The following is a 27,034-nucleotide window of genomic DNA, read 5'->3' as shown; positions in this document are numbered from 1 at the left end:
CATAACTGTGGCACTTGTAATCTGATCAATCAAAAAACAAAAAACAGTTTCCATGGGATATTTCGTTATACATCATGGAAACTTTGTGTCAAATTGTTCTAATGGCTTAAATTCCTATATTTAAAAACTATAATTTGACTGAAATACATTATGGTTTCATAATATGTATATAAAAGAACAAAGTGCTTTTACAGTTAAACCTGAGTGGTCTTTATAGCTCTCATCCTGACGTCTAAGACTGCAGAAACTAACAAAACGTGCTACTTTCCTTAAACTTTATACGTCAAACTCCCATCACCTCCCTCAAACATCTCTATCTGTCTGCTTCCCTCTCTCCATCTATCACTCAGGTGTCAAAAGCATTGGGTTGTCACAATGACAGTGTTGATGCAGCAAAAAGAAAAACAGGCTCTTTGAATTTCTGTCAGGGTGACAGACAACTTCAGGTCAGTACAGAAAACGACAACACCTTATATACTTTACAGAATCAAATTTCTCCTGTAAGCCTGGCTCATGGCTTTAACTCTCCTTTTTCTCTTTGCAGGTAGTTGAAGTGTCCTGTAGTGCAAAAAGGAATGTAAGGTAAAAAGGATATGAGGAGCTGCTTTGTACAGCTGTTACATGTGCAGCAGATCGTGCGCGCTCACATGAAACTCTTTTGTTTCCAGCCAAACTGCCTGCAATGTGGTGCTGCTGCTCAACCATGCTGTCTCAGTGTGTGAACTTCAACAAGCTGGAGACGCTGCACTGCAGCAAGCTGGAGCACCAATGCAAGCGAGAATCATAGGAGAGATGGAGAGAGTGGGTGAGCACTTGTTTCCTTGCATTTGCTTCACTCTGTTTTGTCTGTGAATTAGTTTCCCGGTCTTCTTTGTCCATCTTCCCGTTTTACTTTGGCAACTGCTCTTTCTTGTGTGCTGCTTCCTTCCCTGTTCCCAACTGCAGTAAAATAGTTCAAAATATGACTTCCTATCTTCTTGATAGAAAACATAATGGTGTCATGGAAAAGTGTGGATTTAAAAGGAAAAGAGGACCACAGTACCCAGGGTATCGGATTGCACTTATTCAGTACTTGCACAAAGCTCCTGATAATGTTGCTGATGTGGCTTTGTTGTGTTGAAAACCGCAGTGTCCTGAAGATGGATTATAAAAAGCTCATCTTAGATGCTTTGCCCAGTGTCTTCTTACAAAGTTGTATCATGCCAAAGAGAACAACCAGTTAAAAATATACGGCCAAGCAAAAAAAAAAAGAAAAAGTTTAAAAAAATACAAATTTTAAAATAAATGCTCTTACACTATTTACTTAGGTAAATCCAGGTGGTGACTTAAGTTAATATGTATAAGTTCATTACTGAAAATCAATAAATAGTATCAAATCAAAGGGGTGACACATTGAGATATGTGCTCTAATTTTCTCTCCCCGTTAAAGAGATGATCTCTTGTTAATACTTGTGTGACTTAAGTAAAATTTATGCTTGATAATACTTGAGGCTGAAAATACAGCAATAGACCTAGCTAATGAAAAGTGAATTATGGTAAAGGAGTGCTTCCCACCTAACAAGTTGAGAGGTGTGGTACACTGTGGAGTGTGAATGTCTGTCACATGTTAGCCATGTGACAGACATTCACACTCACATTCAGACCTACGACCAGTTTAGAATCACCATTTAAACTATTTGCACATGCAAATTCCACACAGAAAGGCTCCAGTTTCAAGGCTTAAAGTCCAGGACCTTCTAGCTGTGAATCATCAGCTAGATGATTAATCATATCAAAACAAATATTTAACTCATTAAATGGAATCATGTGAACCATCCTAAAAATCACACCCAATAATATAACTATTTTTTTCCAAGTTTCTAACTAAGTTTTTTTTTACAAACATGCAACCTGCATTCATTTTTGAATTTAGTGTACACATGGAAATATTAGACCTGTTGTAATCAGTCAACTTAACCAGTGATATTACAGCAAACAGGAGTAGGCTGACAGACCTCTCAGAATCCACTAATCGTCACTGGACTTTTTGACTCACACTGTTCACTCACCCACCAAATATACATTTATCTTCATCTCTGTGTTTTCATATCTATTCAGGCATACCTGTTCAACTTTACTTACCGATATTTATCAAGATTAACAGAATTGTTATAACCACAGGAGATGGATTAGAAGATTGGATTAGAGTTCCTCATAACAACTCTGAACTGACTAGTTTCTGATATAATGCAATGGAATGGGCTGAACATCAGCTTGGAGTTGGAGATTGCTTTAGATTTTTACACTCAGTGTCCACTTTGATAGGTACACCTAGCACTTGGTCGGAGCCCTTTTTGGCTCAGAACGGCCTTAATTCTTTGTGGCACAGATTCAACAAGGTGCTGCAAACATTCTTCAGAGATTTTGATCCAAATTGGCATGATGCCATCATACAACATCACTCAGCAACTATGTGAATCTCCTGTTCCAAGACATTGCGATTGGTCTTGCCTTCTTATCAGCTTGAAATAGTCTGGCTCAATGGATGTTTTCTTTTTTTTTTTTTTTCAAATTGAAATGATCTGTGAGTGAAAATCCCATTAGATTAGTCATTTCTCAAATACTCACACTAGCCATCTAGCCCCATCACAGAGGCCTAAATAAACTTTCTTCCCCATTCTGATGCTCAGATTGAACTCCAGCAGGTTGTCTTGATCATGGCTACGTGCTTTACTTTGTTGGGTTTCTGCCGTGCTATTGGCTGTTTAGATCTTGTTGTTAACAAGCAGATGAACAGGTGTACCTAACAGGTATATCAGTAAATAGGATTTCTGATAATATCTGTGCCTGTCATAGAAAATTTGCATTGTGTACGTGTGTGATATTTTCAGCTCTCTTGAAAAAAGTATATTAAATAACCAAAATAAGTGCAAAATCAGACATTGACAGATCCAATACTCTCTTTGGATTTTCTCCACATCAGGTCGAAATCTGTGTAAGGATGCAGAGCCCTCTAGTGGCGGTTTTGTGAGATGCAATTCCACGTCTTCTCTTGACGATATATGTCAGTTAAATAAATCCTCCCCACTAACATGGTGAGCAACACACTTTTTTTTTATGTCCACTGGATGTGTGTCTGTACACCCTGTAACTTATACATGTTTAATCTACAGCTTCCTCTTAGAGCCCAACTCCAACCCGGCTCCTAAATTGAAGACAGACTCTTGTAGCAGTGAGTATCACAAACACAGATGCTTTTTATATTCACCCCTGTTTATCAAGGGTTTTGCTGCTGTAACCATGTTTGTCTGATCCTCAGGGGAAATGCCTCGCTTCTGTGATTGCACAGCTTTCTGTAATTCTACACGTAAGAAAAATAATCACAATATTGCATTGACATTTTTAGAATCCAGGCTGCTGCTGCAATATGTGATGAGTGAATGCACCATTGTTATTCAAATTTAAAGAAAATATTTAGGCTTTTGGAAAACAGAACGTTGCTTCTATGAAGCAAGCTATCTGAGAAGAGAACTTCTCAGTTAATAAGTATTTTTATGGCGTCTCAGAAACTTCACCCACATGCTAACCATCCCTTTTCTTTATCGCTTTCTCAGGCCAATTTTATGCTTTTAGAATCAATGTTACTAGTGAAGCTGTTAACATTCAGTACCTAAAAAGCTTGGTATGTACCACACTGTATGCTTATAGTATGCTTCATTAATATATAATTACTATATATATATAATGCAACTTTGTAACTTTGTAACCCTATTTGACAGTTACTAAGTCCTGCTGCACTCCTCACATGTCCCACAAAGCAACAGTAAGTCTTGATCCAATTACATTACATACAGTAAGTGTAGATTGTGTTGATATTTACTATGCATTTGTTAGTATCAGTATGTTGGTCACAACAGCAGACAAAGCAACAGTGAGCAGTAAAAAGTTCTGCTGTTAAACTAAACTGTCCTGGTTTTCTGCCTCAGTCATGCAGGCTTAGAGACCCCCTGCCAACCTCTGGTTGTTAGGGAAAAATCTATATTGCCCAACCAGCGGTTGACAGTCCTAGTGACTGTCAGTCACCTCAAGAAGCCACTCACCAACCATTTGGGAAATACACATTTTGACAACCGGTTGTTGCCATGGCGTTGGTCTTTGGGCCTGTGTAACTAAGGCCTACCTGGGAACATGGTTCTGGGTTTGTCTGTCTGTTTTTACAATAGAGAGAATAAGAATTGTCATTTAAAGGTCTCCAGGATGTTAAATGTGATTGCTTTTAACAAAATCTGTTAATAATTTACACATATTAAAAATTCTTTCTTACCAGGTGCAGTAATTATAATATTACAAAGCAATATCAGGTAAACCTTACTGTAAACTTGTATAATGATTTCTTGTGTAGGTCTATAATTATTGATCATACTTCTATAATGTGAATCATGTTTTGACTTTCATTACTCAGGGTGCTCATATAGAATGTCATGGGACAAACCAGAGGTAATCATGTTTTGTTTTGGGTTTTTGTTTTTGCATTTTACCTGCACGTATGCTAATGGTAGAAAGAAAAAAGAAATTCCACTGACAGAGTGTAATGTCAATCCAACTTTTTCCTCTTTGCCCTGTTGTCTTTTGGTCTCTAGGTTGTACAGCTGTATGGTGATATTGGAGATGTCTGGACCCATCAATGTTTGCTCCTTAAAAAAACTTTTGCAACAGATCATTGCGAGCAACAATTTATTTACAGCTGAAAGTTCCCTTACTCGCCTGAGTTAGTTTGCATGCTTATTTTGTTATTTTCCTACCAACTGCTTTACATGATATAATAATTTGTCACTGTTACTCATGGTACTCTGTGCTTTGTCAGTGGTGTGTGGTGCTCCTGATTTGCCTGTCCAGAGACTGTTGGAATCCAACCTGACCTGGGTTGCCAGTGACCTGCGGAGCTCAGATGTTTGTCAACCTGATCCTACACGACTTGCATGGTAACAAGAGTATAAAATATAGGCTTATATAAAATGCAGCCTTTGAAAATTATGCCCACATGGCTTCATAGTCATGTACATTAACTGTAAGTAGGAAATTTAAGAGTGTTTTTTTTTTCATATTTTCTGTAAATACACAAAAAAGTGCAAGGTTATTGGGGATGTACTCTGTTTCTTCAACATGACATAACAAATACAACATAACCAAACCATTGTATGTTTATGATAATAATAGGAAGTACTACATTTTTTGTTTCAACATCATTTACACTTTTACATGAGTTTTTTATTTTGTCATTCTTCATTTACAAGTTTCGCTGAATTATTTTTATTACTCTCCTTCAATATTAGATTACTTTCCTATCTACTATTATTTTTTATTATTTTTTATTTATTTATTTTTTGTTTAAGACAGAAGAGCTCTGTTTAAGAAAGTGTTTTTATACATATGTTGATGTCACTTACTATATTGTGAAAGTTGTTCATTTTTCCCAAAATTGTATACAATCTGTTAGAGGAGATATGTTTTATGTCCAGTAGACTCTAATAGGATATAATTTCTAACCTATTTATCATATTTTTTTTCCACAGTGAAGCAAGTGAGACACTTGCTGTTCTTCTGACTGACAGCTGCCCTTCAGACACTTCAGCTGTTCCAACCACAACAGAACTTTCAACTCTGGCCAACGGCATTACTGCAGCTATGCAATCTTTGACTGATACCACCAAATCGTTGACCAATACAAGTGGAGATGTTTATGCAACAATTGAAAATACAGTGCAAAAAAAAGAAAACACAACATTTTTTCAAACAACTGCCAGTGCAAAGTCCCCATTAGCACAACCTATTCTTCAGAATAGCTCACAAATAGTTCCTTCAACTGTGTTTAATAAAACAACAGTGCAAAATACTTTACCTAATGAAACCCAACTAACCAACACCATAACCAGCACTTTCATAGCAGTACACAACACCACAACTGTTATGCCTGATTCAGTGCTTAAGAGTACTACACTCTCTAAAATAACAAATGCATCTACACCATCTCCTAATCAAACTGTACACAAAGCAACTACAACAGCAACATCTCCAGATCTTACAACAATATACAATGTAACTACAGCCACAGCATATGCCAAAGATTATACAACAAAGAACAATGTAGTTGCAGTTACACCATTTCCCACTGACAATGTAACATCTCCAGGTCTTGCAACGGTTACACCATCTCCCAGTGGCACAACAGTGTACAATGTAACCACAACTGGAGCATTTACTCCCACTGGCAAACACACATTTGTTAGCAATGTAACAGCATCTGACAGTAATGACACAACAGGGACTCTAAACAATGTGTATAATGTAACCACAGAAAGCAAAAACAAGGCAGTATATAATAGTTCAGAAAGTTCAGTTAGCAGTACTACAATGTACATTTCAAATGCAGTTGCTTACAATAAAACTGAAACCAGCAACATTAACACAACAGCCTACAATTCAGTTGTATCAGGTAATAATTACAATACAACTACAGCTAAAAATAATTCTACAACAGTGTACAGTGAAACTACAGCTGGTTACAGTTACAGAGAAAATGTAACAAAAGCAAACAATACAACTACAGTAAACAATAATTACACAACAGTGAGCCCATTTTTAACATCTCTGAACAATAGAACACCATACAATTCAATTACATCTGGCACCAGTGACAGAGAAACTGGCAACAGTTACAACGCAACTACAGCCAGCAACATTTACGCAACAACCTACAATTCAGCTATGTCAGACAACAATTACAACACAACCACAGCCAGCAATAATTCTACAACATTGTACAATACAGCTATGTCCAACAATAATTTTACAACAGCGTACAATGCAACTACGGCCAGAAACAATTATACAACAGTCAACAGCGCAACCCTAACAGGTGACAGTCACACAACATACAATACAACTACAGCTGGCGATAGTTATTCAACAGCATACAATCAAACTACAACAAGCAAAAATGGCAGTACAGCGTATAATGCAACTATAGCTGGTAGCAATTACACAACAGTGTACAGTGAAACCACAGCTGATAACAGTTACACAGTGCACAGTGCAAATACAAGTGCCAAAAATTCAACAACAGCATACAATACAACTACAGCAAACAACAATTACCCAACAGTGAGCCCATTTCTAACAACTCTAAACAGTACAACAGTGTACAATTCAGTTACTTCTGACAATAATGCAATTACAGTCAGAAACAATTATACAACAGTCAACAGCGCAACAACAACTGGTGACAATTACACAACATACAATACAACTATAGCTGCCGACAGTTATCCAACAGCATACACTCAAACTACAACAAGCAAAAATGACAGTACAGTGTATAATGCAACTGTAGCTGGTAGCGATTACACAACAGTGTACAGTGAAACCACAGCTGGTAACAGTTACATAGAAACTGGTAATATTTACAATACAACTACAGCCAGCAACAATTACACTACAGACAATTACACAACAGTGCTCAGTGCAAATACAAGTGCCAAAAATTCAACAACAGCATACAATACAACTACAGCAAACAACAATAACACAACAGTGAGCCCATTTCTAACAACTTTGAGCAATACGTCACTGTACAATTCAATTACTTCTGGCAATAATGACAGACAAACTGCCAACAGTTACAATACAACTACAGCCAACAATAATTCTACAACACTGTACAATACAGCTATGTTGAGCAATAATTTTACAACAGCATACAATGCAACTACAGCAAACAACAATAACACAACAATGAGCCCATTTCTAACAACTCTAAACAATACAACAGTGTACAATTCATTTACATCTGGCACCAATGACAGACAACCTGGAAACAGTTACAACACAGCCACAGCCAACAATAATTCTACAACAGTTCACAGTGCAACTACAGAGAGAAACAATTATACAACAGTCGATGGCACAACCACAGCTGGTAACAATTACAAAATACCACCAACTACAGATAGCAATAATTATACAACAGCACACAATGCAACTACAGCCAGCAACATTTACGCAACAACTTACAATTCAGCTATGTCGGACAACAATTATAACACAACTACAGCCATCAATAATTCTACAACAGTGAGCCCATTTCTAACAACTCTGAACAGTACAACAGTGTACAATTCAGTTACTTCTGACAATAATGCAATTACAGTCAGAAACAATTATACAACAGTCAACAGCGCAACAACACTGTCACTGTACAATTCAATTACTTCTGGCAATAATGACAGACAAACTGGCAACAGTTACAATACAACTACAGCCAACAATAATTCTACAACACTGTACAATACAGCTATGTTGAGCAATAATTTTACAACAGCATACAATGCAACTACAGCCAGAAACAATTATACAACAGTCAACAGCGCAACAACAACTGGTGACACTTACACAACATACAATACAACTATAGCTGCCGACAGTCATCCAACAGCATACACTCAAACTACATCAAGCAAAAATGACAGTACAGTGTATAATGCAACTGTAGCTGGTAGAAATTACACAACAGTGTACAGTGAAACCACAGCTGGTAACAGTTACATAGAAACTGGTAATATTTACAATACAACTACAGCCAGCAACAATTACACTACAGACAATTACACAACAGTGCTCAGTGCAAATACAAGTGCCAAAAATTCAACAACAGCATACAATACAACTACAGCAAACAACAATAACACAACAGTGAGCCCATTTCTAACAACTTTGAGCAATACGTCACTGTACAATTCAATTACTTCTGGCAATAATGACAGACAAACTGCCAACAGTTACAATACAACTACAGCCAACAATAATTCTACAACACTGTACAATACAGCTATGTTGAGCAATAATTTTACAACAGCATACAATGCAACTACAGCCAGAAACAATTATACAACAGTCAACAGCGCAACAACAACTGGTGACACTTACACAACATACAATACAACTATAGCTGCCGACAGTCATCCAACAGCATACACTCAAACTACAACAAGCAAAAATGACAGTACAGTGTATAATGCAACTGTAGCTGGTAGAAATTACACAACAGTGTACAGTGAAACCACAGCTGGTAACAGTTACATAGAAACTGGTAATATTTACAATACAACTACAGCCAGCAACAATTACACTACAGACAATTACACAACAGTGCTCAGTGCAAATACAAGTGCCAAAAATTCAACAACAGCATACAATACAACTACAGCAAACAACAATAACACAACAGTGAGCCCATTTCTAACAACTTTGAGCAATACGTCACTGTACAATTCAATTACTTCTGGCAATAATGACAGACAAACTGGCAACAGTTACAATACAACTACAGCCAACAATAATTCTACAGCCAGCAACATTTACGCAACAACCTACAATTCAGCTATGTCAGAAAACAATTACAACACAACTACAGCCAGCAATAATTCTACAACATTGTACAATACAGCTATGTCCAGCAATAATTTTACAACAGCGTACAATGCAACTACGGTCAGAAACAATGACAGACAACCTGGCAACAGCTACAACGCAACCACAGCCAACAATAATTCTACAACACTGTACAATACAGCTATGTTGAGCAATAATTTTACAACAGCATACAATGCAACTACAGCAAACAACAATAACACAACAATGAGCCCATTTCTAACAACTCTAAACAATACAACAGTGTACAATTCATTTACATCTGGCACCAATGACAGACAACCTGGCAACAGTTACAACACAGCCACAGCCAACAATAATTCTACAACAGTTCACAGTGCAACTACAGAGAGAAACAATTATACAACAGTCGATGGCACAACCACAGCTGGTAACAATTACAAAATACCACCAACTACAGATAGCAATAATTATACAACAGCACACAATGCAACTACAGCCAGCAACATTTACGCAACAACTTACAATTCAGCTATGTCGGACAACAATTATAACACAACTACAGCCATCAATAATTCTACAACAGTGAGCCCATTTCTAACAACTCTGAACAGTACAACAGTGTACAATTCAGTTACTTCTGACAATAATGCAATTACAGTCAGAAACAATTATACAACAGTCAACAGCGCAACAACACTGTCACTGTACAATTCAATTACTTCTGGCAATAATGACAGACAAACTGGCAACAGTTACAATACAACTACAGCCAACAATAATTCTACAACACTGTACAATACAGCTATGTTGAGCAATAATTTTACAACAGCATACAATGCAACTACAGCCAGAAACAATTATACGACAGTCAATAGCGCAACAACAACTGGTGACACTTACACAACATACAATACAACTATAGCTGCCGACAGTCATCCAACAGCATACACTCAAACTACATCAAGCAAAAATGACAGTACAGTGTATAATGCAACTGTAGCTGGTAGAAATTACACAACAGTGTACAGTGAAACCACAGCTGGTAACAGTTACATAGAAACTGGCAATATTTACAATACAACAACAGCCAGCAACAATTACACAACAGTGAGCCCATTTTTAACAACTCCGAACAGTACAACAGTGTACAATTCAATTACATCTGGCAACAATGACAGAGAAACTGACAACAATTACAACACAACTACAACCAACATTTCTTCTACAACAGTGTATAATACAGCTGTGTCCAACAACAATTATACAACAGCGTACAATGCAACTATGTCAGACAACAATTACAACACAACTACAGCCATCAATAATTCTACAACATTGTACAATACAGATATGTCAAGCAATAATCTTACAACAGCACACAATGCAGCTACAGTCAGAAACAATTATACAACAGTCAACAGTGCAACAACAACTGATGACAATTACACAACATACAATACAACTATAGCTGCCGACAGTTATCCAACAGTATACACTCAAACTACAACAAGCAAAAATGACAGTACAGTGTATAATACAACTATAGATGGTAGCAATTACACAACAATGTACAGTGAAACCACGGCTGGTAACAGTTACATAGAAACTGGCAATATTTACAATACAACAACTGCAAACAACAATTACACAACAGTGAGCCCATTTCTAACAACTTTGAACAATACATCACTGTACAATTCATTTACTTCTGGCAATAATGACAGACAAACTAGCAACAGTTATAATACAACTACAGCCAACAATAATTCTACAGCCAGCAACATTTACGCAACAACCTACAATTCAGCTATGTCAGAAAACAATTACAACACAACTACAGCCAGCAATAATTCTACAACATTGTACAATACAGCTATGTCCAGCAATAATTTTACAACAGCGTACAATGCAACTACGGTCAGAAACAATGACAGACAACCTGGCAACAGCTACAACGCAACCACAGCCAACAATAATTCTACAACAGTTCACAGTGCTACTATAGAGAGAAACAATTATACAACAGTCGATGGCACAACCACAGCTGGTAACAATTACATAATCCCACAAAATACAACTTCAGGTAGCAATAATTATACAACTACAGGTGGGCACAGTTACACAAAGGTTTACGATGCAACCACAGTGAACAACAATGACACAGTAGTTCATAATGCCACTACATCTGGGACCAATTTGAATGAAAATACAACTAACCAAAATTACACAACACTTAATTATGCAACTACACCTGGCAGTAATTCCACATTAGTGTCCAGCAACTTTAGTACAGCTACAACTATGAATAGTTCCACAGCAACTACACCTGGTAATAATTATACAGCAATGTATAATGCATCCACAGCTGTCATCAATTACACAGTAGTGTATAATGCAATTACATCTGGCAACAATTTTAATGTAACTGCAACTAACAACAACTACACAATAGTTTATAATGCAACTGGATCTGGTAGTAATTACACCCTTGTGTATGCTGCAACCACAGCTGACAACAATTACACAGCAATGTACAATGTAACAACAGCTGGCACAACTTTACACAATGGTGTGGCGACAACCAGTAACACAACAGTTAGTACAACAACAATATCTCCCAACTACACAATGATAAAGAGCACAACTACAGCCTCTAACAATTACACAACACCAGTGATCATTACTCCGACTATTCTATCTCAAAATAAAACAACTGCAATTATTGGAACCACAGAGAAAAGCACAACTGCTGCAGTGTCTCACAGTACTAAACCTACTTCAGCTCCACTGAAGAACCAGACTGCAAATTTCACCACAGTGAGTTTGACTCATGTCACAACAATAAGCAAAAATGAAACCATGTCCACCACAGCTGCTAGCACCATCCAAACAGATGACAGACCAGAGGCCGGTTTAACGACAACAACGACAACAACGACAACAACAACAACAGAAAATGCATCTGTTGTTATTATCTCACCCGCAACCACTGCAACTACTATAACAGGTCATGGTCCACAAGATTTAAATGGCACAACTGCTGAGGTTTCTTTGACTTATACAACACCGCTCACCAAAACTACTACAACCACCACAGTGGCTGGTATGTAGATACTGCAGTTTAACCTTTTTAAAAAGTTATTACTATCGAGTTTTAAGCTACAGAACAAAAAAATTGATCTACTGATTTGATGATTTGTTCCTGTAGAGAACACAGGAACTTCCACAACTGATGTACAAACAACTGATGAAGCAGTCTACCTGTTGAATCAAACACAGGCTATATCTCTGCTCAACGCCTCTCAAGTAAATGTCACTCTGCTGCTCTGTTGTGCAACTAACATTTAAATGGATAACGACTGTGTTTGTTTATTTTAATGTCTCATTTGGGAATTTTAAGGTGTCAGTGTTGGTTGAGACGCTGGAGAAGCATCTGGACAGTCCCTCTGTTTCACCATCAGTGGTAATCAAAGTTGTCAGTAACTTGATGGACAGTAACCCTGAGGCACTCTCTAAATCTGCAAACAGGTTCAACACACACGTCTGTCTTAAAACAAACAAAGAAAATAACATATACACATGCAAATGTGATTTTTTCCCCCTGATGTTTGTGTTGTATTTCTTGGCGACAGGCTGATTCACTTGGTGGATGATCTGGGTGTTAAACTGGCTGTCACTGGTGGCGATGGAATTCTGTCAACCAGTTCCTTAGTTGTTGCTGTGAAAACAGTGAATGGGAGCAACTTCACAACAATCCTTTTTGATGTTTTTAACACTGATCATGTCCAGGTAGTCATCTGCTCATCAAGAGACATTGGTCCTCACATGAGAGCCTTTTTTTAAATAAACATATTTAAGGGCTCAACCACACCTAAACCCAAACCTACCACTTAATTATTTATTTATTGCGTGTTTTCAGTTCAGTGGCCCAAAAAGGACCATGAAAAGCTCAGAGCCTGCTTTGGCGTCTGTATACTTGCCTGCCTCCCTCACATCTGGTATCAGCCCTGAAGAGCAGAAGCAGGCCAACAGCGTCCAGTTTACTTTCTATGCAAAAAATTCATTCTTTAAGGTGCTTTCTCACTGTCATATCAGAATGTATTTATTTATTTTCTGTTTTGATTTATCTAATTGATTATGACCTATATGAAAGGGGTTAAATTTAAAGCGAATCTCATTCTCCTGTAACTGACCTCTGTATATTTCTTCATTTTTGCAGGATGCATCATTAGATAACAAAACTCTTGTCAGCGCAGTTCTAGGCTCAAGTGTGGCTAATCTGTCAATTAGCAACCTGAGTGAAAACATTAAGTTCACCATCCGAAACAGAAACCCGGTTCATGTGAGTGTCATGTGCAGCACGTTAGTAGTTTTGTATTGTTCACTTATGATCATAACATTATATCACTGCAATTATAAACAATATAGGCTCACAAAAAGATAAACTGTAATAACAAATTGTTTTTGGTTTGTAGGAAAACTACACAGCCAAATGTGCATTTTGGGATTTCACGCTGAATAGTGAGTTTGCACATTTCAAACAGTGTCTGTGAAGAGCCAGAAAGCCCCAGGTGTAAATATTCCTGCCCTTGATGTTATTTTTCAGGTGGTGGAGGAGGCTGGAGCTCTGTTGGCTGCTTTGTGGTCAACAGCACCCCTGAATATACAATCTGCAGCTGCAGCCATCTTACATCCTTTGCAGTACTGCTGGTTAGTGTGAATTTGTGCACCTGTTTCTGTTTCATGTATAATTTATAACAACCAGCAACGGAAACAAATTGCCTCAGTTTGTGTTCACTGTCTGTTTGTTGTGTATGCCACTTCTCCATGCAGGATTTGTCCAGACAGGAACTTCCTGACCAGAAGAACACACAAATTCTTACTTTCATCACCTACATTGGCTGTGGAATCTCTGCTATTTTTCTTGCTATCACATTGCTGACGTATCTTTCTTTTCCGTAAGGATCTATTTTGGTGCACATCAATCATTACTGTTTAGTCTTATAAATTTCTTAACGTTCTTTATTAAACTCTGTCTTTGTAGAAAATTGCTAAGGGATATACCAGCCAAGATCTTGGTCCAACTCTGTTTATCTCTGCTCTTCCTGAACTTGGTGTTCCTGCTGGACAGCTGGCTGGCGAGCCACAACAATACAGGCCTCTGTATTTGTACTGCCTTCTTCCTGCACTACTTCCTGCTGACATCATTTACATGGGCGGGGCTTGAGGCCCTGCATATGTATCTCAGCATTGTGCGAGTTTTTACACCCTACCTGAGCCAGTACATGCTGAAGTTCACTTTGACGGGTTGGGGTAGGAATCTTCAAACTTTTACTAGATGATCAATTATTAATTTTTCATTATATCAATATTTTAAATATGTTCATAAATTTCCTTTGATTAACCTTGGGTTTTTTGCAGGTATTCCTCTTGTCATTGTAATTATTGTGATATCCGTGGACAAAAACAACTATGGTTTGATTAATTATGGAAAACACACAAATGACACTTCAGATAACTTGTGAGTTATTTTTTAATATTTTGTTTTGTATGTCAAAGCTTTAGATCCATTTTCTTGATTAAACTCACCAAGAAGCTATGGCTAAGTACTGTAGATAGAACACTTACTTGGGCAAGATACTGAATTCTGATCGTGTATGTGAATAGTAAATGAGATGAATAAGGCTTGTAGTGTAAAATATTTTGAATGGTTAATAACATTTTGGAAAGTGCAGTCTGTGCTTTTCCTAAACGGCATTTGAGAGTAAGCAGCATTCCCATAATGTTGGTTAAACATATTTCTTGAAAAAATATAATAAAGGTTATCTATTTAAATACCACACGATTTTACACAGTGGCATTATTTAACCAGAAATAAGCCAAAATGTACAAGCACCATGTGAAAAACTAAGTATACCATTACTGCTTCCATTAGAATTAAGAGGGTAAACAGCAGCCTGGTTCTCTTAATAAAATACACTGAATTAACTAATCATCAGCAAGTGTTGGCAGTTTGCTGCTCTGGAGCATTCAGGTGTGTGTTAACACAATGCCAAGCAGAAAAGACATCAGCAGCAATCATAGAGAAGTCAGCGGTAACATATTAAATGTTTAGGTTCATTAAAGTACAATTAGAAAAAGACAGAGAAAATATAGCTTATTTGGAAGGGCTGCCAGGAGAAAACCTGTTCTCTTCAAAGGGACATGGCAGCATGGCTTATATTTGCAAAATTACAACTGAAAAAACACAATAATTTTAGAACAATTCCCTTTGGATAGAGGAGACCAAGGCAGAGATCTTTGGACAAAATGCACAGCTCTATTTTTGGCAAAAAACAGTTTATCAGCATAAACACTGCATACAAACTGTCAAGCACAATGATTAAAGGCTGATGATTTAGGCTTGTTTTTAAACCATAGGACCTATACATACTAGTATTCTAAAGGCAAATATGTGTCCATCAGTCCCACAGCTAAACCTTGATGAAAATCCCAAAGATCCCAAAAACAGTAGCAAAGGAAAGAATTAAGGTGCTGAACTGGCCCAGTGAAAGTCCAGTCCTCATCCCCACTGAGATGCTCTGGTGGGACCGTAAGAGTGTAGTGCAATGTCAGGAAATCAGCCATTTCCATTTTTCAGCTCCTGAGTATGAAACTGTGCAATAACCAGTTGAACTAATGTCACCATTCCTAAACCAAAATATTTCCCAGGAGTGGCAACTGTGGAAAAATGTCCTAACTTGATTCTCCCAACACTGATCAGAGATGATGATTTAAAAACACTATGCAACTGCCAGGATTCTCACATTCCATGAGGCTGCTTTATGGCATGGATTATTGATTCTGATGCACATATTGAAACAGAGCCATTATGAATTTTAGAGTGATTTTTCCAAGTGAGGAGTCAAAATATCCCTGTGGGAAAGGTCTGTTCAAGTACTGTAAATGGATTTTGCCATACACATCAACAAATTAGACGGTCCAGCCACCTTAGCAAAGAACTTAACCTTTGATTAATCACACTGCTTTAGTTGTGTCGCCACAGCATCTAATAATTTTGAAGCAACCTAAGTGAAGAGAAAGAAAACAAGTTATCACTGTTTTGAAGCTAAAATGTTCCCTTGGTCATTTCTCCTTTGTTTTCTTTCTGTAGCTGCTGGCTGAGTAATAACATAGCCTTCTATGTGGGTGTGGTGGCCTATTTCCTCCTGATCTTTATCCTGTGCCTGCTGGCCTTCATCGTTGTTATGGGACAGCTTTCACGTATCAAGAAGCAGAACCCCCACAACCAGTCTCCCAAAAGAAGTGTTATGACTGATCTGCGCAGTGTCACCGGCCTCGTCATCATCCTCGGCCTTACCTGGGGGTTTGCTCTGTTTGCATGGGGACCCCTCTACTTACCCTTTGTTTACCTTTTTTCTATATTCAACTCTCTGCAAGGTGACATATGTATAAACACCTTGAATTTCTAAATAGGATTGATTATTTTTTATCATAATAACACAAATATATAATAACACAATAATAACACTATAAAATGCATGGATGTATACTATAAGCTACTTCCTTACTGTTCCTGTGTAGGTTTCTTTGTCTTTGTTTTCCACTGCGCCATAAAAGAGAATGTCCGCAGGCAGTGGAGAACTTACCTTTGCTGTGGAAAACTGCGACTGGCTGAGAACTCAGGTGAAATTACTAAATGTTCCCAAAGATTTCTTTAGAAGCACTTTATAGTAGTTCAGTTGGTTACAACAGAGTAAACAGTGGTTGCTTTAGAACCTTTGTCTTCAAATTTTGTTCTTAATTTCCACCAAAATAAGAACTCATTTAAATAAAAACTTAAAGTAATCTAAATAAAGATATGATATATGGATGTAGTATGTCATTCACATCCATGTGTGAGGAGAGCTCAGGTTTAAATCCAAAGCTAAACTTGTTAAATCCACATAGTTTACTGCTTATCATAAACCAGCTAATTACAGTTGAATTCTCTATCTTTCTGAAACTAATGCCCCGACTAATGGGTTGAACTTGCCTCTCACCAACTGCTGAACTCTAGAATTGACATAAAACTAGTAGACCACTCCTACAGTACTTCGCAGTACTTGGTTTGTTTTCTTGTTTTCTGGGAAGGCTTTCAGATTTTTTGAGGATTGACTGCTTTAAAGCCAAAAAACATTTGTTAAATATTAGCTACATACCTGATAGATAACTGCTAATTAGTGCTAATGTTCTAGATTTAAGCCTTTAGATAAGCATAAATATGAATGGCTTAAAAGTGTTGCTGGGTTGCTTTGACCTAACAAGAGATTTGGCAGAGATTTTAAAGAATGTGACAGGAAAATCAAAGTGAAATCTTGTCGTATTACCCTGCCTTTTAAAAAAGCAGATAGTTTGAAAGCAAACAAACGTGTCAATTTTCAGCCTATTTTTGGTTAAACAGTCATGTATTCTACAGATTGGAGTCGAACATTCACACAAAACAAGAAGAATATCTCTCGCTCCAGTGCAATCACCTTGGATCCAAAGTTCACTTCTCGAAGCTCCTCTGTTGTCAGTTATGGCACCAATAGCAGTGGTATGTGATGCAGTGGCAGATAGTCCTTTTCAAACATCGCATATTTGAATATATTCTTCATAACACATTGTTCTCATTGCCTGCAGGCTCTGTGTTCGCGGACAGCGGGATATCTGACAGCTCCAACAATGATGTCGTCCTCAACGAGATTCACAGAGGAAATCTGAAACAAGGCAAAACTACCAAATGACTCTACCTGAGCTTTCTTTGGTGATTACAGCCAATTCCAAGAAATGATCTCTGGGAGTTTACAAGATGCAAATTGGAGGAGTAGTTTTCCTTAAGAAAGCCTTAATGTTCCAAAAAAATGAAGGTTCGATGAAGGACTAAAGAGGATCAGGGACAAAGGAAACCTTTGTCTAAATACCTTTAGAGAAGAAGAAATCAAAAAGTGGAGAATGTTTTCAATTCTACACTAATAGTATAGATAATGAAAGAGTCTTGTTAGCAGAGATAAGGTGTACTACTGAAACTGAAACATTATATTGAACTGCATTTACTTGGTAGCCGAGAACAGATGCTGTCAGTATTGTATAGATTATTATCTGGCTATTTCTTTGAGGCTGTATTCATTTCTTGAACAGACAAATGACGGAATTTCCAGTCTCAACTCTACATTTCAGTGCCTTTGCCAAATTCTAAGTTTATTCTGGCAGTGTCAAATGGCACTTTGGATGTATTTAGCTACCTACAGAGACAAGGTTGATTGATGCAAAATGTGCACATGCCAAACTCAACTGCTTGATCATATCAGATAAAAGTTGATATCTGCAAGATTATCTAAGGGTGCAGTTCTGTGTTAAATATTGTATTATTCACTACATTATAGAGGTTTTTTTTTTAATTTGGTTCAGACATGCTTTTTATGAAAAAGAAAAAAGATTTGAAATATTTTAATGTGGCGAACTGAAGCACAATCAAAATATGGGATTTATGTCCTGTCCTTTTTAACAAGGACACATTTTGCTAAATGTCCTTGGAAGGCCATTTGCATGCCATGAAAGATGAAATAAAAAAGAAAAAATTAACTTCAACTTGTCACCTGCCCAGCTGCTCTCTCTCTTTTTGCATCAGACTTTCACATCTACTCCACATCTTTACATCTTTAATCAAACCCTTTCAACAGGAGAGGGAAAAAAACTACAATTATGATCCCAGCAGACAACCCTCTCATCACCGTGTTGAGTAACCTTCAGCAGAGCATCTCACGCCCACCCAGCGCCAGTTCAATTGCAGCCTGTCAAGGTTAGCCTCAGAGGTCGGCACCAGTTAGCTATTAAAAGTTTTACATGATTTCCAACCTCAGAACAGGGCGACCTCTAATGTTAAGCCCATGAGTGAGAGATGCTGGGAGAAAAATGAAGAGCTGGAGGCACAGATGTTACACTGATGAGCATGAATACCATAAATTAAATTTAATCCTGAATGCCCAATGCCAATCAATCCTAATTCTGCTTGAAATCATAATCACTGTTTTTTTGTAAACCAAATGTTTTGTTTACCAGCTTCTTCAAAATGCCTTCTAGTTAGAGTCATTTTAAGTTCACTCAAAATTTTAAGGGCATATACTGATGCAGTTTAAACAGTCTTTATTTGTGGTACTGACAGTCATGTTATGCAATGCCATTATACCTTATCACCTTTGTTTTACCTTTTTATGTTTTCATTTTTGACTTTGTGACTCCACTGCGGTCTTAAAGATCCTTGATGTCATGTCTTTTGTCTCTGTTCAACCCTCACATGCAGAAAACTCCAAATTGGAGCTCAGGAGTTAATGTTTTCCGGTTCACATGGAATGAAGCTAAAAAGGCTGTCACGCCAGGTGCCATACTTTATTGCCAAACAAAATGTGTATGAATTTGTGCACATATAAATCATTAAATAAATAAAAACGTTTATATTTATATATTTTCTGTATTAATGGCATTTGTAATTGCTAATGGTAATGTAGTCATGGTACCATTTGGGTACTTGGTAAGATTTGTCTTATGGTACAAAGCTATCTTAGTATCGTAGTTTCAATAATTATTCGCATATTGTGGTGTAAAGCACTTTTATTAAGGCTTATGAACCCTGGCTATAATGAATAAAAGTCAAAACTAATAGGGTGTGTGTTCTCACAATGTTCTACAGAGAATAAAGTTTTTATTTTAAAGCACTTCTATAGATGGGCAAATTTCAGCTTCAGTACATTTCATTAAATCATATCTGTTTATGTATCGTTTTCTATACACCCACTTGTGCTCTTCAGCCTCAGGCAGAAGAGTTTGCATTGACAGTATTAAATGTAAATAAAGACAAATCAAAATCAGTTGGTGTTAAGAGTCATTCAAGTATCTTCTGGGAGCTTGTTTTCCATAAAAACTCTTCAAGTGCCACCATCTTCCACCAGATGTCAGTATAATCCCATCACTTTGCACTACCTTTAACTCTGATATGATGATGGCCTGTTGGCAAGTGTGCAGTTTTATTACAGCTATTTGGCAGGTTATTATTACCGAGGCAAATCTTAATTATAGCTTCTAAGTGAAATAAAAATCCCCCAGCTTTAACCAGGATAATATTACAGTTATAATCCTGTTACAACCACTATAAAACAATACAATTTCTGAATGACAAAAATTCAGCAAGGACTTCCAAGAACCTTAAATTCTCATTTCCCATCATATAATTCATACATGCATGAGAATCCTTTCTGTCTGGCTGATGTCATTCTGTCAGATTCTATATTCCACTTTGCTAAAAAAAAAAAAAAAATCTGCCATGGATGCAAAATAAACGTGACAGGTTCACTCGGCTAATTTGTTTGCAGATTTAACAAACTAATCACACATCAGCCAAGGGGGCCGTTTTTTTTCTCCTCATCTGAAGTTTTAATTAGATTTGAAGGTTAATTTTTACTGCTGCTGTGCAAGTGTGGCCTACGTGCTTTCACAAACAGACTAACAGTAGCAATGTGGGAAAAGGTAAAGGGAGAAATGAAACCACTGAAACTGATAAAACATTTCATTTCTAATTGGATGTTTTATTGTTAATTTCAGGGAAAATATAAACAAACACTATTAATTTACAAAGGCCATCCATATTTCCCCCAGCTGAAGAAAGGCCCATGCCTCTCTTAGGGTTGCAGCTTAACACTTTAATAGCATTTTCATTCATTCCATACCCGCAGTGCTTTATTTGCAGGTATAAAATCCTACAAGGATGTGAAAAATCTTTTTTTTTTTTACACAGGTCTCTCTGTGTATTTTTTCAAATTATTTTTATGTATTTTAAAGTGTAAGAACTGAGACAGCCTGCTTGTGTTTAATAGTGAATAGTTAATCTTTTTGCAGTTAAGGAGATGTAATTCACTCTGATTTTTGGGCTAATGTGAGGGTTTACTCCTTACAAAACTGTACTCTATGCAGCAACTTTCCTTCCCGTCTTTTGCTGTGGTCTTTTGCCCTCAGTGAACAGGTGTAAATGGAGCTAAACCTGTTTATGATGCTTGTCAGCAAATAACTAAACATTAGCAACAGCGTTAACAGGAGGGCAAACTTGCATAAAAGAAGCAGCTCATGAGCCCAAAATCGAATTCACTCATGGTACTCGGACATCCTCGTTACTAGCAGAAAGGTATGTTACTACGATATAAACCTGCAAAAACAAAACCACTCATAGTTCACCATAATTCACAGGTTATTGCTGTAAAATGACAGATTTTGCCTTGAGCACAGTTTGGGTGAAGCCCTATTAGGTGATCACTGTTTGCAAGTTTCACTAAAGCAGAGGAGTGATTCCAGTGAATTGTGGATGGATGGATGGAAGATGGATGGCTCACCATGGCATGAGCTTATCGGCCCTTTGGCAGAAAGAACTACAAATGAAACTGTATGTATTATTTCTGTTCTCTTAAGCCCTCTATCCCTTTCTTTAATTGTACTTTTAAACATGGGAGAGGTGTGCATTACTTTTCAAATTTGTAGCTTTTAACTTGACTAACATTGGTAAATCTGAGATGTTGCAGCTTGCGGACTTTAGATTGCAATATCTCAACTTGCATCACACTTTTTACCTCATACATTGAGATATACCGTGAGATACCCTGAGTTAAGTATTGATTAACTTAGCTGCAAATGTCATAGGGTATATCAATTTTTCCAACTTTGTACCAAATTCAGGTATCCTTGAACCTCAAGTCCTGTATCTGTAAGGCAGTGGGTATTTGGGATGACTGGAAGAAGGCGGATCAAAGTGAAAACCTGGCTGTACCAAAATGGCTGTATTCAACCATTCCTATAATCTGAAAGTGCTCCTAATGTTCAATGATAGGATAATTTTCTTTGGGATTTTCAGAAAGTAGTAAAGAGTAATACATTTTTTAAGTACTAAAGAACATACCTATTACGGTATGAACTTAAGTTTTCGTAAAATGTAAACATACTGCAACTGACTTGACTTATATAATTTTTTTTCCAATGATGGCTTGAGCAAATAAATATAACTATTAAATGTTTTCTGTAGGTGTTGTGAAGATGCAGTTTAAGATAAGAAAACATTCCTCCACAAGCCTCAGAATTTATTTTTTTTTCATTTAGCGCACAGTTACAGCTTTGAACCTATAGCCAAACTGAACAAGCCATTGATATTATCAACCTGCATGACTTGTTATACAACTAAAAGTCTTTCTCATAACAAATGTGCTATTTAAAAAACACTCTCAGATATTTATGAAAATTTGAAGAGCTTTAAAGAACCCTATTAATATAACTCTCAGACATGGTGGTGGAGGGTTGATTTGTTTTGCGGTCACAGGACGTAGGCAACTTGCTGTCACCGATTTGAACATGAACTCTTCTGTATATCACTCCGCTGTATATTCTAGAGCAGAGGTGGGGAACTCCAGGCCTCAAGGGCCGGTGTCCTGCAGGTTTTAGATATCACTGTGGGTCAACACACCTGAATCAAATGAGTAGTTCATTACCAGGCCTTTGCAAAACTTCAAGACATGTTGAGTAGGTAATTTAGCCATCTAAATTAGCTGTGTTGGATCAAGGACACATCTAAAACCTGCAGGACACCGGCCCTTGAGGCCTGGAGTTCCGCACCCCTGTTCTACAGTCAAATGTGAGGCCATCTGTCTGACAGCTAAAGCTTGGCTGAAACTGGGGCATCCAGCAGGACAATGATCCCAAACAGCAAATTTACATCAGAATGGGTAAAAAAAAGAAAGGAATCAAGGTCTTGCAATGGATCAGTCAAAGCCTATACTCAGACCTAATTAAAATGCTTTAGTTCATTTTACCACTCTCCTATTAATACAATGAGTTGAGGTTTGTATAACGACACACTTCAATGAAATGAAGCAACATTGTAAAGAAGAGTGGGCCAAAATTCCTCCACAAGGACATTGGAGACTGATAAAGTCAAACAGAAAATGAATTCTTCAAAATATTGCTGCTAGAGGCAGTTCTACAAGCTACTGAATCATGGAAGGCACTTAAGGATTGCATAGAGTCCTGTGAATATTGAATTAAAAGGTCAACAGTGCAAAGCAACTGCACTAATAGTTTTATTTTTTTTTTGTGAAATAAATGGTGGCTGCAGGAAGCAACATATTTAGTGAACTTTTCCAATTTCTTTTAGTACACTTAGATATAGTAAGAAGTTTTAAAAGGATTTTTAGAACAAAAAACATCAAAATGTTAGAAGCAGTTTTACAAACAGAACCAACATGCTGCAGATACTACAGAATCAGCAGCATTCTGACTCTGATACTGATTTAAAAAAAACAAAGAAACCAACGAAAACATTTCTTATTGTGATTTAAGTGGTAGGGTTCCTCGTCTCCCTCCCTCCTCTTTCTTGGGTTTCTGCTGCCTGATAACACAAGATGGCGCGGCCACGTCCAGACGCCTTCCTGACCGCTCCGCTCCGACTATCCACTTTTCTTGTTTTTTACCTATTTTTTGCTCTGGTTTACATCCCAAAATCCTCTAGTCTTATAGTATACGACAGCGGATCACTTGTAAACATCGGTGCCAAGGTTGCACATCTAATTTTGGACACTTTTAAACCTGACCCTTCCTGGCCGCCAGAGATTCTACGCGGCGCGGAGAACAACAAAGGACGGGCCGCTCATCCGAGGCACAGAACAAAGAAGCGCCGGGGAAAACGCGCTGGTATTAGGAACAGACTGAGACAGCAGGCGCATCGCGCACCACTGCCCAGTATCCTACTGGCCAATGTACAATCCATGGAGAACAAGCTCGATGACCTAAGAGCAAGGGTCACCTTCCAACGTGACATGAGGGACTGCAACATTCTGTGCTTCACGGAGACATGGCTGACCCCCACCGTGCCGGACCAGGCCGTAACTCCGTCGGATTCATTCTTTGTGCTCCGCGCGGACAGAACGGCAGAGTCGAACAAAACCAAAGGTGGGGGAGTGTGTTTCATGATAAACAGAAAGTGGTGTGATGCCAGGAGCATTTCTACTCTCTCCAGCGGCTGCTCGCCACATCTGGAGTTCCTGAGCATTAAGTGCCGCCCTTTCTATCTGCCCCGTGAGTTCACCTCAGTCATCGCCACGGCGGTCTACATCCCACCCCAAGCGGACACAGGTATGGCTTTGTCCGAATTACATGATGTGCTGAGCTCGCTTCAAAACAAGGACCCGGGCGCAGCCCTCATTGTAGCAGGAGACTTTAACAAAGCGAACCTCAGACAAGTCATGCCAAACTTTTACCAGCATGTCTCGTGTCCAACGAGAGGGGATCGGATTTTGGATCACTGCTACACGCCATACAAGCAGGGCTACAAAGCTGTCTCACACCCGGCTTTTGGGAAGTCTGACCACAATGCCATCTTCCTCATTTCCCAGTATAAACAAAGCATACGGAGGGAAGACGTGACCAAGAGGGAGGTAAAACGGTGGACTGCCCAATCAGAAGCTACGCTACAGGACGCACTCAACGACGTAGACTGGGACATGTTCAGAGCATGCGCAGTCGACATCAACGAGTTTACGGAAGTAGCAGTATGCTTCGTCAATATGCTAGCGGAGGAGATTATCCCCACTGCGAGAGTCACCACATTCCCAAACCAGAAACCGTGGATGGACAGATCGATCCGCACTGCAGTAAACGCCAGGACCGCCTCCTACAACGCGGGTCTCGCCACTGGCGATATGAGCGCCTACAAAGCGGCCTCATACGGCGTGCGGCGCACGGTGAGAGATGCAAACGCCGGTACCGGGAACGTGTGGAGTCCCGCTTCCACCAGGGCGACACACGGAGTATGTGGCACGGACTACGCACCATTACGGACTACAAAGCCAGGGACACTGCGCCGATCAACGCCGACTCTGCATTCACCAACGAGCTGAATCGGTTCTACGCCCGTTTCGAGGTTAGCCAGGCGGCTAATGCTATCTACCGCCTGACTACCGAGGACAGTGACGTCATCAGCGAGAGACCGGTGACCAGCATCGCGGAGCATGACGTCCGAGCGGCACTGAGGAGAGTGAACACAAGGAAAGCGGCGGGGCCAGACGGCATCACCGGCCGTCTGCTGCGCTGCTGTGCTGACCAGCTAGCAGGTGTGTTCACTTACATCTTCAACGAGTCCCTGGCGAAGTCTGTGGTCCCCACATGCTTCAAAAGATCCACCATCATCTCTGTGCCCAAGAACAGCAAACCCTCATCCCTGAACGATTACCGGCCAGTTGCACTGACCTCGGTAGTAATGAAGGTGTTTGAGAGGCTGCTGAAGAACATCATCTCCTCCTCCATCCCAGACACCACAGATCCGCTGCAGTTCGCCTACAGATCCAACAGATCCACAGAGGATGCCATCGCCCACGTCCTACACACCACTCTCAGCCACGTGGACAAGAAACAGGGTAACTATGTGCGAATGCTGTTTGTTGATTACAGTTCAGCGTTTAACACAATAGTGCCCTGCAGACTGTTCACAAAGCTGAGGGATCTGGGACTTAACAGCCGTCTGTGTGCATGGGTGTTGGACTTCCTCACTGGCAGAACTCAGGTGGTGAGGGTGGGCAGGTGCTTCTCCAACAGCATCACCATCAACACAGGAGCACCTCAGGGATGTGTCCTCTCGCCACTGCTCTACTCCCTCTACACTTCAGACTGTGTGGCCACCCACGGCTCCAACACCATTGTGAAGTTTGCTGACGACACAGTGGTGTTGGGTGCCATCTCCAACAACGATGAGGCGGCCTACATGGATGAAGTGAAGAATCTGGCATCGTGGTGCCAGGACAACCACCTCCAGCTGAACGTCAGCAAGACCAAGGAGCTGGTGGTGGACTTCAGAAGGGGTCAGCACAGAGACTACAAGCCCATCATGATCAATGGAGCTCCAGTGGAGAGGGTGCAGTCCTTCAAGTATCTTGGTGTCCACATCTCCTCAGACCTGACATGGGCTGCCCACATTCAGGTCCAGACCAAAAAGGCTAGGCAGCGCCTGTATCACCTACGACAACTGAGGAAGTTCAGGGTCTCTCCAAAGATCCTCAGGATTTTCTATACAGGCGCTGTAGAGAGCATCCTCACACAGAACATGACATCGTGGTTTGGGAACAGCTGTGTGAAGGACCAAAAAGCTCTCCAGAGAGTGATCCGTACAGCAGAACGCTGCTGCAGGATTGCTCTCCCCCCGCTTCAGGACACCTACACCAGGAGATGCCGGACTAGAGCAGCGCAGATACTGAAGGACCCGTCCCATCCAGGCAACAAACTGTTCCAACTTCTGCAATCTGGTAGAAGGTTCCGCATCTTCCGGGCAAGGACAGAGAGACTCAAGAGGAGCTTCTATCCCCAAGCCATCCGTGCCCTAAACACACACACCCGCCCGCTCACATCATCTATAATTGACTGAGACAGGACTCTCTTCCAGACACTCTAAACCAAGGCACAATGTACATTTCAATTCCTTTAACTTTAAATATGTTTATATTGTATATCCTGTAAAATAGTCAGATGTCTATTCATATTAATGTACAGAATTCACCTGCTTGCT

The 27,034-nt window shown here is 39.1% G+C and overlaps 1 protein-coding gene across 1 annotated transcript in view; it reads left to right on the top strand.

Moving 5' to 3' along the window:
- The window catches only part of adgrg2a (adhesion G protein-coupled receptor G2a), a 35,864-nt gene extending 15,562 nt beyond the window's left edge, over nt 1–20,302 (top strand). The window contains exons 9-35 of the mRNA XM_080865150.1: nt 351–446; nt 545–582; nt 669–805; nt 2,963–3,074; nt 3,153–3,211; nt 3,299–3,346; nt 3,594–3,661; nt 3,759–3,802; nt 4,307–4,340; nt 4,442–4,476; nt 4,620–4,747; nt 4,844–4,961; nt 5,553–12,532; nt 12,638–12,735; nt 12,830–12,957; nt 13,062–13,218; nt 13,349–13,501; nt 13,649–13,771; nt 13,905–13,950; nt 14,036–14,139; nt 14,263–14,387; nt 14,474–14,742; nt 14,851–14,950; nt 16,583–16,869; nt 17,014–17,115; nt 17,888–18,007; nt 18,094–20,302. Of these exons, the coding sequence (XP_080721276.1) occupies nt 351–446; nt 545–582; nt 669–805; nt 2,963–3,074; nt 3,153–3,211; nt 3,299–3,346; nt 3,594–3,661; nt 3,759–3,802; nt 4,307–4,340; nt 4,442–4,476; nt 4,620–4,747; nt 4,844–4,961; nt 5,553–12,532; nt 12,638–12,735; nt 12,830–12,957; nt 13,062–13,218; nt 13,349–13,501; nt 13,649–13,771; nt 13,905–13,950; nt 14,036–14,139; nt 14,263–14,387; nt 14,474–14,742; nt 14,851–14,950; nt 16,583–16,869; nt 17,014–17,115; nt 17,888–18,007; nt 18,094–18,197 (9,813 nt within the window). The 3' untranslated portion in view covers nt 18,198–20,302. The remainder of the gene's footprint in view (nt 1–350; nt 447–544; nt 583–668; nt 806–2,962; nt 3,075–3,152; nt 3,212–3,298; nt 3,347–3,593; nt 3,662–3,758; nt 3,803–4,306; nt 4,341–4,441; nt 4,477–4,619; nt 4,748–4,843; nt 4,962–5,552; nt 12,533–12,637; nt 12,736–12,829; nt 12,958–13,061; nt 13,219–13,348; nt 13,502–13,648; nt 13,772–13,904; nt 13,951–14,035; nt 14,140–14,262; nt 14,388–14,473; nt 14,743–14,850; nt 14,951–16,582; nt 16,870–17,013; nt 17,116–17,887; nt 18,008–18,093) is intronic.
- The last annotated feature ends 6,732 nt before the right edge of the window (nt 20,303–27,034 follow it).

The sequence above is a fragment of the Rhamphochromis sp. 'chilingali' genome, assembly GCF_963969265.1.
Source record: "Rhamphochromis sp. 'chilingali' genome assembly, chromosome: 18".
Taxonomy (NCBI): domain Eukaryota; kingdom Metazoa; phylum Chordata; class Actinopteri; order Cichliformes; family Cichlidae; genus Rhamphochromis; species Rhamphochromis sp. 'chilingali'.
Note: the sequence above shows the minus strand (reverse complement) of the source record. Positions and strands in the feature narration are given on the sequence as shown.